This window comes from Lepidochelys kempii, chromosome 2 (assembly GCF_965140265.1).
Source record: "Lepidochelys kempii isolate rLepKem1 chromosome 2, rLepKem1.hap2, whole genome shotgun sequence".
In the NCBI taxonomy this organism is placed as follows: Eukaryota; Metazoa; Chordata; order Testudines; family Cheloniidae; genus Lepidochelys; species Lepidochelys kempii.
In genome coordinates this window covers 228,337,308-228,351,784 of record NC_133257.1, presented here as the reverse complement: position 1 = coordinate 228,351,784, position 14,477 = coordinate 228,337,308, and the positions used below count along the sequence as shown (strand labels likewise).

Sequence of the window (14,477 nt, the reverse complement as noted above, 5' to 3'; positions counted from 1 at the left end):
TGTTTTACGTAACTTGTTTCAAGATTATTACTAATTCCTTATGAATCATTCTGGCTCATATACTGCAAGAGTCCTTCATATTTCCATATCAATTAAAATGAGATTATAGACAGAGCTGCTCATTAACCTGATTCAACAGAAGTATAGCTAAATATTAGAGGCAAAGCACACTACTAGATACCTTCTAAATCCAATGGCCAATCTTCAGACCCACCAAAGCATGTAAGGCCACAAGAGAGACCATCTATTACCAGTTCCTCAAAGCTGTGAATAGAAAGGAGAGCTTGAATCTTTCCACTCTAGATTCCCCCTCCACATGCAAAATATCTTTTTCTCTTCCCCCTCTAAAACATAATAAAACACTTTGCCAATGTACTCTTTAGTACAGAATGCAACCTGCCATTTACTTCCTATAAATGGGATGGGGAAGAACTGAAGGAGAGGGAGTTGTTCTACCTTTAAGATTCTAGGCTGGATCTTTAAAAATGCTGTTGTTTCTATTACACAAATGCTTTTATCATGAAAACAAAGATTCAGGGACAAAAATGGGAGATCCTTGTGTGATAGGTCTCAGTAGAGGTGAATGTTCTATTTTAGACTATGAATGAATAATCCTACTCTCAGAATATACTGTAAAACTGTGCTACTTACAGAAAGGACTGAACAACTGCAAGATCTGCTTTTAATGCAGGAATATATTGTTTCATAACATTTTTGTTCTGCAGAAACTCAGGAAGTGTATCTCCAAGAGACTGTATCTTTTTGATAATTTCGTCTTCGTCTTTGTCTTTTACTGTGTGGAGAGGATAACAAAATGTTGCCTGAAAGCATCATACAATATATATTAGGTGTTTCATAAAATACACTGTAAACAACTGTCCCTAAAAGATTTAAGTCTTAGGAAAGAAGCTTAAAGAACATCTAACCTGTAGTATTTTCCCCTGTCCCCAATAGCATAGTAATATAATAGTGGCATTATGATTTAGTGGCTGGTTGGTTTCAGAAGTCACATAATCTTTATAGAGATGATAATCTTGGAGTGGAAAAGAGGCTGCCCGAATACTTCTGTAGAACACGCTGTACTGGTTATTCAATGGATTATAACAAAAGGCATTGCTAAAGCTTTGTGTCTGTCTCTTGCTGCTAGACAGTAGTTTCTGAAAATGTAACTTGTGAGGGAGACAGAAATATAAAGGCTATTCAATTTTTGCTGTGAATTTTTTATTCTAAATGCTGAAACCAAACTACCAAAATAATGTCTTTATCAGACAGTGAAGCAGAACTGTGGATATAAATTCAGCTGCAGTGGGCTTGAGAGACCCCAGGGCCCAGAAACCTTGCAGGAAACATTGTTTCCATGGAGGTATGAGACGTCATCCAAAAACACTGTTTCTAAATAGCCTGGAGGGAGAAGCAGTAGCTGGTGCATGAGAAGCAGCAGCATGGGAAAATGGCCAAATCCCTGCTGGTCCCCTGAGAAGAGTGGCAGAACCACCAGGAACTAAGGAGCGGTGAGGAAAGAGGCAAAGCCACCAAAGAATGGGGTTGGGAATTAAGCAGAAGGCAAAGGTACCAAGGACTTAGCAGGAGGTCCAGGAGAGGGTACTATGTGTTAGGAGGGTGATGTACACTTCCATTTCTGGGAGGAAGGGTATGCTAGGTTTTGCCTGGATGCCTATCTGACTAGTAAGTGCATCACCGTAACAAGTAATGTGCGATGCTCTAACAACCTCAATTTAAGCTCCCCACAGATAATGGAATATATATGCATGAATCCTCATGTGCAGTGGTTGTCTTTTCTCTGTAGACATTACTAAACTCTGCATACTAGAGTAGAGTCAGCTGCACTTTGGAGGGCCAAAGCCGGTACTTTATACATGATGATTGTATAGCTAAAAACTATTTTATTTCATATTATCAAAGATTATATCACTTACATGTGGAGCACCTGCGCTTGATATAAAAAGATGCACTGGTTGTAGTCCATATTTTTCTTTCAAGTGTACTGCAACCGCAAAACTAACATATGATCCAAAACTGCATTGAAAAGAGAAGCCAAATTAATCTGACTAAAAACGTATCTTTCAGGACACAATTAAACGCAGTTAGAATCCCAACTCTAGTAAGGTACAATTACTGTGGTAAACATTCTTTGAAACAATAAAATAGTACCTTGGTGCAGTGTGTTATAGGTCCCTAATTACTAGAAGTAAATTGTTTAGAAAACAACAATTTAAAGAGTAATGATGCTAGTCAATTCACATGTAAAAGTGAAATCAGATTGCAGATCAGACCTAATACAGCACTTTTGCTTCTTTCACTGTTCCACTTTGCTTACAATATGACTGAATGCTTTGAATATTCCTTGAAAACTAAGTAACCTTCAAAATCCATTTGCTCGTCCATTGTTAGTGTAAGCAGCAATATTACTATTAGGAGTAAACAGTCATAAGTAATGATTATTACACTAACACACTTATTTGGAAGGTATCTGTACCTGAAAGGTTCTGACTCTGACCGATATACTCATAATCAACAAGAATGTCAAAAAAGCAACTGAGAAAGGATGGTCCAGTGGTTAGGGCACTAGCTTAGCGTGAGCGCTAGTCCCTGCTCTCCCACTGATGGCGTGACCTTGACCTAGTCATTTAGTCTCTCTGTGTGTCCATTCCCTCTCTGTAAAATGGGGCTAGTAGACTTCCCTGACCCACAGGGGTGTTGTGAGGTTGAACACGGTAAAGATTATGAAGTGCTACAATGATGGGGGCCCATATGGATACCAGAGAGAGATCATGGCCATAAACAAACAGATCTCAGAAGTGGCATAATTTGTCCCCCCTCATCAGTGCCACTGATGTATTTTGGCATCTCGTGTGGCATGCATTCTAAAGACAGGTTGCTGACAAAGTACTCTGCCTCAATGGGACTGTGCCGATGTGCACCAGCAGAGGGTCTGGCCTGCAGGGTGAAACAGTGAGCAGTTCCAAGTCTGTTTGTTTCACATGCCACTCTCAGAGAGAAGGCCGAACACTGTGCAGCCCAGAGTGTGGTCATTTATTAGTTAAGGCTTTATGTTATACGTGCTTTGACAGGCATAAGCTCTGTAATATATACTAGCTGACAGTTGACTTTCAGGTCATTGCAGTAAAATAGCAAGGTGTGGATTACTATGGAGAGATCTCCATTCAGAACAAGTAAACTTCCAAATATTTTGAAAATGGAAAAAGCCACTTTTGACCTCCACCACAGTATGGGCCTCCATATTCCACTTATGGTCATAACTGACTGCCCAGCCATGAATCCAGTTCTGTAAATCCCATTAAGAGAGAGGAGAGCTACTGAGGAAGCAATATGCTCCAGAAGTTTTCCAGTATTGAGAAGTAATAGCTCAGTCTTATCTGCACTGTCCCATATCCATCCTTTCAAATTCAGCTAGGCAGGAAAGGAACTGCTCAGCTGCAGGAATACAGTAATGTAGATCTGGGCATACTGCAGATATCTCAGGGTGGATATCATATCAGTTCTCCGAGTGGCTCCACTTGTACACAGAACAACAAAGATGACAAATGATCACCACTAGAATCCATATAGACGTAATTTCAGGGTAGGTGTGTAATCACCCAAGCCCCACATCTACAAGTAGATCTACTCTGGAACAGTCCTGTCCTCCTCTGCTATTCCACACAGTAGGACAAACAGCTTCTTCTGGTTGATGGTTTCAAAAGTACTCAGCAGATTTTTCTACGGGTAACATCAGACTGTTTCACAGAAATGACAGACACTACATACCACTTGGTTATACCACAGCCCCAACTGGCCTGGTATATAACAAATAGTCCCCTTCCATGCATATGCTCACGAAGTACACCCAGTTCAGGCACCATGTCTTATCAAAAAAGGGAGGTCCAAGTCTAGGTAATACCTAAGCACAGTTCTTACTATCAGCAAACAGGATATTGAACAAATACAGAATAGAGAATAACTGGCTAGATGGTAGTACTCCAGAAAGGGAGCTGGGGGTTGTAGTGGACCACGCATTGAATATGAATCACAATGGAAAAACCCCTTTCGTAGCTCTAGTGTCTACAAATGTGCTGCTGTAGCGTTGCTAGTGTAGATCTACCCTATGATTCTGTTTCAGCCAGTCCAGCGCTCTGCACTCACCTCTGGGGAAAGAGCTAAGTAAGTCACTGTCTACACTGTGCACCTTACCGAGGCGCAGCTGTGCCGCTGTACTCACGCCAGTGTAAGGTACCTGTTCTTTACAAAATGAAACCACCCCCAACAAGGGTGGGGGGTAGGTTCATCGCCGCAAACAGGGCTCCTGCCTACAGAGTGCTGTCCACACTGGCACGTTTCGTCATTAAACCGTTTGTTGTTTTTTCACACCCCTGGGTGACAAAAGTTTTAACAACAAAAGCGCCAGTGTAGACAAAGCCTAAGTATCCAGCAACCGATTTTAGGCTCCTTTGCCACATATTTAAAAAGATGTTTTTACCTGTGACCAAAAAATGCAAAAGGTTTCTCTTGCAAGTCGTGAAGCAAAACACTAGTAATGTCATTAATGATCGTTTTCATGTCTTTTGCAAAAGGTTCATTAACACGAGATTCTCTTCCAGGAAGCCTTATAGAATACACTAGAGGGGGAAAGAAAATTATAGTCATTTCAGATGACTCTAAAATTCATGCCTTTAAATTACCAAAACAGAAATTAACCACACATTTTTTAATTTACTTTGCAGAAAGCAACTATTAACAGCCAATTACATAAAAGGAAGGTTTTTTACATTAGTGACAATAATGATTAGGTGAAGTTTTAACCCTGTGGTCAAAATGAAAAGGGCTTCACTCAAGGGCTTGGTATTAATTTTTTTATTCCCAACTATTATTTGTCCAGTTTACTTGGATTGTAAGATCTTTGGGGCAGGGACTGTCTCTTACTAGGGGTCTTGACAGCACCCCTAGCACATGGGCCCCTCATCTTAGTTGGGACTTCTAGGTATTATTGTAATATAAATAATAATCAACATTATAGTTGAAGAATAACTAATATGAATGTTCTCTATAAAATACCTTCTCGCTAGAATCCTAACTCCATTGGTAACTCTTTTGCACACCCTTTATTGCAATCTTTTTTTTTTTTTTTTTTGCAGGCTTTTCCCTTATTCCCCACAGTAGAACTTGGAATCATGATATTTATTGACATGGTTGTTTGTTCCTTTCAGAAGCTTGGTCGTCAAAGGACCATCCCTGGATTTTTACTGGACTGTTATATAGGGCAACTGAACAATGGGATAGATTGTAAAAATATGTTACTGTTTCTTCATTCTCCTTTTCATAGGATGTGTCCTTCAAAAGTCACATGGAAGCAGGAGGGTCACACCCACCAAGAACAAAAAAGTATTGTATTTAAAATAAGCCACCACATAATACAATAGGTAGCAGGACAAAAATATAGGGTCAGGCCTTTTATAACTTTTATAAGCACAGTTAAGACAGTTCTGAAAGTGCATGCTGCTCTCTGAATTTTACTCAACAGTAGCTGCAATTGTTCTGAGGGCCCCCTCTCCCAGTAGCTTTTCTGGAAGTATTTCCGTCAAAACAAAAAACTTTTTTTTACTTCAAGGAAAATTGGATGTGACTGGCACAGCAATTCACTGGAGGTATTCAGAGTTAGGGGACTGGTTTTATTTCAATGCTAATGCTCTCATGTAATGCCAGATTATTCTCTTTTCTTTGTGAAAGGTCTGGAAAATAGCCATGGCTTCTCCCCTTCAAAAAGTGCAAGTATGAACCTTTTCCAGGGCTGATACAAGTGATAGCCATGGGAATTACTTCACTCTGTAACTAAATGCCATTTTACTGTTACAAAGCCATTGAGTGACATTGGTTTTGATACAGGGAATGGAGAATCATGCAGAGAAGTGTAGCTAACTGCAATTCATTCTGCACAGGAAAAGGGTCTGCAGCTTCCCAGCATATTGAAATGAATTTTTAAATGTTCCTTTTTGAGCATTTTTGCTGCATGTACATTTTTTAAAATATAACCAAACATTACTGTATTGCTGACCCATTTAACAGATCTGTTTCTAAACCAGTCAAGCCTGCTTTAGCTTAGAGAAAGAAATTTAATTGAAGGTAGATATATTCATGTATTGAACCCAGGCACTTGGGACCTGCTTTGCGGTGACACAGAAGTTGAGGGAACTCAACATCCCAATGGAGGTTTTCAGCACCTTGCAAGGGGGAGCCATGGTAAGAACATTATTAGAAAGATAACTCAGCTCTCTTTACGAGAGCTGAGAATATTCTGTTTAAGATCTTACAACTCTGCATGTTAGTATCCTGTCCAGATGGCCCATCTTTATTAAATTGTACTTGTCATACACAAAAATTACTGACCTTCTATTGCGTTGTCAAAGCGTTTGCCCCACTGTGCAAAATGGGTGGCACCACTGCCAGCCCAGGGGAAGCAAATCAGCCTATAAAGCGCCTTAGGCCTTCTGTATAGACAAGCAACAACTTTCTCCATTCTTGAGAAAAACAAAAAGAAATCACATTCGTTTGTTTTTTTAAATTAAAGAGTGTGGTTCTAGACTTCATTTAGTTCAAAATAGGCCTATATTTTCCATTGTCAAAACCGCTAGCACTGTGTCAGCTGCCTGTTGGGGGAAAAAAAAAAAGTCTTTATTTTTTGAAAAAATTCCAGCAGGCTGATCCTAAAGCATTTGTCAACGTGCAAGGAAGAGGAGAAGACCACCTGAATTTCTCAGTTGCCTATTTTTACAGGAAGTTGTGTCCTATTAAAATAACCTGTAGCACTAGTAAAAAAGAAAAAGAGCATTGATACACATTGGAAATCTAAACTGGAATCCCTGAACCATTATTTGAAAGCCCAAATCAATACAAAACATTTTCAAGCTTCCATTTCTTAGGGATGGATACAGATTAGCCTCTAGTAGAAGTGAAATCGACATCACCATATTTTTTCCTCTCAGTCCCCTGGTGGAAAAAAAGCAACAAAGGTAATGTTTTCTATTCCAGGTCTTGATAATAGGATGAAAGTGGAAAAAGTTTTAGTTTAATCATTTCTACTAATTGGCCCACTGACCAGCTTTATAATCTTTGTTCATTGGTTGATGATTGCTCTAAAGTAGTCATCAGTTGCAAGTCTGAGCTAATGAATGAACATGAAGATTAATTTAATAACTACAGTGAGTGACAACAATTGTTTATTTATTTCTCTACCTTATGGAAGGGGACAGCAAGCATATCCATCACCTTTCACAGTCCAAAGTCCATTGATCAGGCCTACGGTATACATGCTTAGTAAATACCAAAGGCTAGTAAAGATTAAGTTACACTCAGACACTTTTGATCAACCTGCAAACTAAGCACAACTTGGAAGAATATTTGTTATGAGTATTTCCTGTATTATTGAGAAGGAAAATTAGCTGGTTTTAGCACTGAGTGTAAAGACCATCGGAACAATTCTTACTTTTGTTTTCTGATTTCTTCATCTCTACTCTTGCTGCTTAGATTTGCGAACATCAGCAGTAAGGGTGATCATAGAATATCCGGGTTGGAAGGGACCTCAGGAGGTCATCTAGTCCAACCCCCTGCTCAAAGCAGGACCAGTCCCCAACTAATGATTGCGCACTAGATATAGTGTACAAGGGGAATGCTCCGTCAGTGTGTTATTTACTTCTCCCAGTTTGATACCTCAATTCCACCAATATCCAAGAACAGGGGGATATCTTTGAATGTAAGGACCTTCTACAGCTACATGCTACTGGAGCATCACCTGTTATGAAGGAGAAATAGATTAGAAGCTATACTGATGAAAGAACACACTTGTGTGCTGGACATATGTACAGTTGTTGTTGTGGAGGCCAACTATAGGGTCCAATTCTCTTCTTTTTTGCACCACTTTTGTAACAACATATGCCCATTCTATTCAATGGAGTTACTCCCAATTTACACAGGAGTCGGTGACAGAAGAACCAGGCTTTCTCCACTGTTTCTTCAACCAAAGATCAATGCTTGGGAGAAAAAAAAGAAAAGAAAAAAAGTTTACTGGTTCCAAAAGTATTTATACTGGTCTGTTAGACTGTTTATAGCCTAGGTAAGTAATGAGATGTTAAGCTGAAAAATCACCAAATGAAAAAGAATTGGGGTCATGCTTTTTTAATTTTCTTTACGGTGAATGTTTGGGTTTTTTTGTTTGGTTTGTTTTCTGTGTTTTTGGTTGGCTGGGGTTTTGGGGGAAAGGATTTTTAAAGTTTTATTTTCTGTTTGCCTTGTCTGCTCTGAATCTCTATGGAAGAATGAAGAACTGGTGCAATTATGACATCACAAGAGACAACTGAAAGCCAAACAAATGAGCTTGGAAGTGATTTTTAGTAAGACTGTTTAAAACTTTGCCTTTTGTTCCCTTTCTTATCACTTATTCATCTTCTCTGTCAAATAAGCACTTGCTGAATTTTTAACTTTCTTCCACTGCCTGTCCTAATGATTTAAGAGGTGAAAGAGCTCTGAGTCCAGATCTGAAAACGCTTAATGAGCCTTCCACCAAAAATCAGGAAAGATCAGACTTGATCAGACAGGGAATACACTGACAAAATGTTTTAGTCTTCTTTATACACCCTGGAGAAATTAAAAAGGGCACAAGTGCAATTAAGTGCAATTTTCAGGTCAACTTGAATCTCTGATTCTAATGATTAGGAAGTCATCTCAGTTGCTATGTGAGCGGGACACAGATAGCAATCAAATGACAAGATATTAAAGGTCCTGCAGCCTGCTGAAGATACTTTGGAAAGCAGAGAATCCACCAAACTCTGATACTTGGAACAGCCTCCCTCCTCCATGCACTCTTGGAAACCTCACTCTCACTCTCCTCCTCCAACCCACCCTTCAAAATGCACTTCTTTGATCTGTAATTCCACCACTAATTTCTGTTTGGGTGGCCTCTATTGTTACTCCCACACTTTTTAACTTTCATACTACAGTAGCTACTAAAAGCCTCTACCAGGTTGGGTCCCATTGTGCTGGCCTTTGTACACACAAATAATAAATGACAATCCGTGCCCCTAAAGAGCTTACACCTGATCCTGAATGGATTTAAAACAAAACAAAGCTGTAACAAACAAGCGTAAAAATCAATTTAAACACATTTTCCCCTCTTCCTGTTGTCACCTTACTGCCGACATAGTGGTTCATAAAGGCTTTGCTTCTCTGTTTTGCTAAATTGTAAGGTCCATGGGACTGGGACCTTTTTTTAGGTCTATGAAGCATTACGGAAGCATATGGCTTCTAATTAGAAAACAACTAACACAACTACCCATACCTAAAGCTCCAACACACAGAGATTCCAATTAGGATGGGCAAACTCATTTTGTCACAGTGGGAACTAGCCTGAACTTCTGCCATCTTTTAATGTTGTTTCAAATAAATGTTGTTTCAAAGACTCAGGCTCTTCCAGTGATTAAAGGCTTCATATTTCCCAAGAGCACAGGAAGCCAGAATTCCTGACATCCCATCTCAGCTCTGCCACTGACATGCTGTGTGGTTTTGGGGGAAGTCACTTGTCCTATCTGTACCTATTCCTCCACTTGTGAAATAGGAGTATTACTATTCTCCTCCTCACACTGGGTTTCTGAGGTTTCCAATAATAATCTTTCATTCAAAGATCTGTAAGTTCTTTACAAAAGGTGGGTACACAAGTCAGCGGCAGAGTGATGAGTAAAACCAAAGCCCAATGATGAGCTGCCAAAATCTTAACAATCGGTTCTCTCGTCACCCCACGAGGGGGTCGTTGCCCACCCCCGCCCTCCCTGGGACTCCTGCCCCATCCAACCTCCCGCTTTCCTTGATGCCCCCCCGCAGGACTCCTACCCCATCCACCCCCCTCCTCTGTCCCCTGACTGCCCCCAGAACCAGGCAGGAGGGTCTCATGGGCCACCGTAGTGGGTACCCACCCCAACCCTAAGAGCCAGAGGTACCTGCCCGGGGGTGCTTACCTGGGGTAGCTCCCAGGAAGCATCCAGCAGGTCCCTCTGGCTCCTAGGAGTGGGGGAGCATAGCTGGGGGAGGGGCCGCTCCCCGCACCAATCACATCAAAAGTGGTGCCTTAGGCACTGACTCCCTGGGTGCTCCGGGGCTGGAGCACCCACGGGGAAAAGTTGGTGGGTGCAGAGCACCCACCAGCAGCTCCCCACCCCGCTCCCGGCCCCAGCTCACGTCACCTCACCTCCGCCTCCACACGCACCGCACCACCCCGCTCCTCCGCACCCCCCCGCCCCAGCTTCCCTCGAATCAGCTGTTTGCACGGGAAGCCTGGGAGGGCTGAGAAGCAGGTGGCGGCTTCGCGCTCAGGCTGAGAGTGGCGGAGGTGAGCTGGGGCAGGGAGTGGTTCCCCTGTGCCCCCCCCCCCGGTTACCTGCTGCCGCATGGGCGGCCCTCCACGTGCCCCACCCCCACCCCAGCTCACCTCTGCTCCGCCTCCACGGGCCTGAGTGCGAAGCCGCCGCCTGCTTCTCGCATGAACAGCTGATTTGCAGGAAGCCAGGAGGAGGGGACTGGGGGTGGGGGGAGAAGCAGAGCAGGGCGACGTGTTCAAGGGAGGAGGTGGAGACGGAGTGAAGGTGAGCTGGGGCGGGGCGGGGAGCTGCCGGTGAGTGCTCTCACAGAAGTGGTGACAGGTGAGACCTTCTCCCTGAAGATACCTTCATGGGGAGTGAGTCTTCCCACTCCTGTTTCCATCATCCTCTTTCTTCTTTGTCTTTCCTTCATCTCCTCCCTGTTTCCTCCATCTCCCCATGTCAGTCTCTCTTCTTTTATTCTCCCCCCAGTTCTGTCCCTCTTTCTTACCATGTTTCCTCTTCCATCCACAAACCATTCAGACAAAAACTGTAAGATGGCTGCTACCTTACTTTGCTAGACACAAAAATTGTCTAGTTATTAAAGGCCCAAAATTATTTCCCACAACCATTTGGACTTAAGCTTTGCTCATGTTAATGTTTATGACAACTGAATAATAAAGAGGTTATAACGTGGCAAACCAAAATTCAATTTCTGATCTGTTGAAACTATTAATACAACTGGATATACACAGGTCCTGATTCTCCATGGCCTTGCACCATGTGCAACCCATGCAGACATTTATATTTTCACCAAGTGCACCCAAATCAGAATGGTGGCATTTTACATCCACTTTGAACACGTGAATGACTACACATGATGCAAGGCAGTAGAAAAATCTGCCCAGAGTGTGACTGAAGGCTGCAGTTATCTTGACTTTCATGTATGTTTAAATTGACAAAATTATTAATCCTTAATCCCATTAATATTTCTGAGGATGGGCCACCTCAACAGGAACCTGAAAAAGCAAAGCCAAGAGAAAGTTTAACAGAAATAAAACATTAGCTGGGAGTCAGGGAGATGCAAACTGCTGCAGAATAACTACTGCAGAGCTAACTACTGGAAGACAACATGCTGGGAAAGTCCCTGTGATCTTTCTGCATTAAATGCACATACCTGCACATTTGGTATTATTTATTCTAGTTTCATATAAAGAAACTAGAGTAGTTGCTACCTCCTTCAGCCCTCCCAGCTGATTGCCTCTCCCAGTCATCACCTCCTGAAGGGGACACTACTTCAACCTTCCCACAAACTGATCACATACCCCCACAACTGTGCCCCCTCCCTCAGGGAAACTCCTTGCTCCAGCCCCAGTGATCAGTCAGGTCCCTCTCCTGCAAACAAAGGGAAACATGCCTCTTCTTCCAAATGATTTAAGTTGTGTTGCCCTGGCACACAGTTTACATGTTATTAAGACACCACATTAGTCAGAATCCTTCCGCTGTTTTACCATTGCAATACTAGACACTTCAGATAAATCTTCCAGTTGTAGGCTTTCACCCTGCTCTCTGCCTTCTGCTCAGGCATTTCACAGATTTGCCACCCTCCGGTTTCCCTTAACCCAATCATACCTAAATTAGCAAGATGATTTGAAATGCCCGTACACAGCAGCCTGGGGATTGCCTTTATTTTCAGTGTGCAGCAACAAGCCCAGAGATGCACTGACAAGCACTTGGAGCAAGATTAGCCTACCCAGGAAGAGACGGAGATGGTGTTCAGCTGACACAGCACCTGGTTTTAAGTCCTGTCTAGGTAGTGCAGGGGAGGAGCCAGAATGCTCACAAATGGCACCACAAATGGGAATGCGACAAGGGGTGGAAAAGCAGAGCATCCTCAAATAGCAAACACATGTGCAGCGCCCCACATAACACGAAGCATGTGACAGGGATATACAGGGGTCAGAATCATGTTCAGTCTCAATCCAAGGTATTTTAAAAGCACACATGACACACACACAGCTAATAATATAGAAGAATGTCACATGAATTAAGTCAAATAGTACCTTTAGTTAACAGAGGGATTATAACATATATCATCTAAGTGCTGAAACAGTGCAATAAAGAGAACGAGCAGTAATGCCCTAAATTTATATGTAATAATCTCATATTCTCCAGTATGTGATGTGGCTAATGGCCAAAAGCCAATAATTACCTCAGAAATACAAGTTGCTGTTAGAACTTCATTTCTGTTCCTGATTTTAGAATATTTTTTCTTTTCAATATAACTATGTAAGAAATAAATGAAGCCAACAAAGAAGAAGAATTTAAGTGTAAGGACATTTAAAACTAATGGTCAAAATGGTCAAGCCGCTGTGGATTTTGATGGTTAACTTAAGACACCCAAGTTTAACTATTTTAACTGATATCTGTTTTGTTCATTTTAAAATGTGTAAGAGTTTTTCCATTATTCTCCCTACATTTCTCTCCACCACTTCTAGGAAGTTCAACACTCTGTGGAGTTTAGGAACTTGCACATTATGGGAAACCCCAGCCAACAAGCACAGCTGATATCCACAAGAGAGCCCCAGCCTTTTCCCCCCTGCCACCTGCTATTCCTGTATCAGACCAGCAGAAGCAAATCAAGAAGGTGATTATATTAAAGCCTCTTACCCCATTTCTACCAACTATTTCAGGTTCCATGGAGACAGGAGCAGGAATGGATAAACTTTAGCAATGGCTGCTAATACTGAGCGCTGCAAATGTTGGTTTCAAACAGCTCATACACAGAAGGTTGGGAGTGAACAGTTTCCATGCAGTTTTATTTAGAGTGCTTTTATTTTTGATAAAAACGTAGGGAATCCATTAAACCACACCTAGCTTTTACAGGTGTCTGATCCCAGGGAGTGTGAATTGACTAACTAGTCCCAACTGGCACAGTTTTGCCTGCATATTGGAACTTTAGGCAATCAGGTGCCTGCTTTCACAATGTGCATTTTATATTTAGATAATTTGAAAATACTCATACCTGAATGTTGGGTTCTACCCAGGGACCTGACACACCAATTTATAAAATTTGGTCCATAATGTAAGTGTTCTTAAACCTATGACCAATATAAATGTTTCCATAATGTAAAAAAATGAAAATAGTTATGTTCAAACAAACACTGAAACAGCACCAAGAACCTGAAAGTGAAACTTTCTATAAACACAAATGAAACTGGCTTAATTGAGTTTCATATTCCAAGCTGAGAGAAATGCAAAATGCAAACAAAGATCAAACTGTGAAATATGCTGGATTTTTAACAGTCATTCTTTTAATTCTCTCATGTAAGGTGTAATATGTACCACAGGCATGTCCGCTGTTTACATATAACATATGATCTGTAAATTGACAGTGTCTCTTTAACTTTATATGGTGTAACTGCCAAGTTTTGTGCATGAGTCAGCAATGTGCCCTTGTTGCCAAGAAGGCCAATGGCATTTTGGGATGTATAAGTAGGGGCATAGCGAGCAGATTGAGGGACGTGATCGTTCCCCTCTATTCGACATTGGTGAGGCCTCTGGAGTACTGTGTCCAGTTTTGGGCCCCACACTACAAGAAGGATGTGGATAAATTGGAGAGAGTCCAGCGAAGGGCAACAAAAATGATTAGGGGTCTGGAACACATGACTTATGAGGAGAGGCTGAGGGAGCTGGGATTGTTTAGCCTGCAGATGAGAAGAATGAGGGGGGATTTGATAGCTGCTTTCAACTACCTGAAAGGGGGTTCCAAAGAGGATGGCTCTAGACTGTTCTCAATGGTAGCAGATGACAGAACGAGGAGTAATGGTCTCAAGTTGCAGTGGGGGAGGTTTAGATTGGATATTAGGAAAAACTTTTTCACTAAGAGGGTGGTGAAACACTGGAATGCGTTACCTAGGGAGGTGGTAGAATCTCCTTCCTTAGAGGTTTTTAAGGTCAGGCTTGACAAAGCCCTGGCTGGGATGATTTAACTGGGAATTGGTCCTGCTTCGAGCAGGGGGTTGGACTAGATGACCTTCTGGGGTCCCTTCCAACCCTGATATTCTATGATTCTATGATTCTATGAACTCCATACTCACAGATGAGAGTCACACATGC

The 14,477-nt window shown here is 41.8% G+C and overlaps 1 protein-coding gene across 3 annotated transcripts in view; it reads right to left on the bottom strand.

The window, feature by feature from the left end:
• The window catches only part of OLAH (oleoyl-ACP hydrolase), a 111,349-nt gene that overhangs the window by 2,356 nt on the left and 94,516 nt on the right, over positions 1-14,477 (bottom strand). The window contains exons 2-6 of one of the 3 annotated variants that reach the window (XM_073334093.1): positions 6,403-6,533; positions 4,499-4,637; positions 1,938-2,037; positions 652-821; positions 182-264 (exon numbers count right to left, since the gene is read on the bottom strand). In XM_073334093.1, coding sequence (XP_073190194.1) covers positions 182-264; positions 652-821; positions 1,938-2,037; positions 4,499-4,637; positions 6,403-6,532 — 622 coding nt within the window. In that variant the 5' untranslated portion in view covers position 6,533. Of the gene's footprint in view, positions 1-181; positions 265-651; positions 822-1,937; positions 2,038-4,498; positions 4,638-6,402; positions 6,534-14,477 lie in introns of those variants that run through there. The other 2 variants (XM_073334092.1, XM_073334094.1) reach the window with 2 other exon arrangements.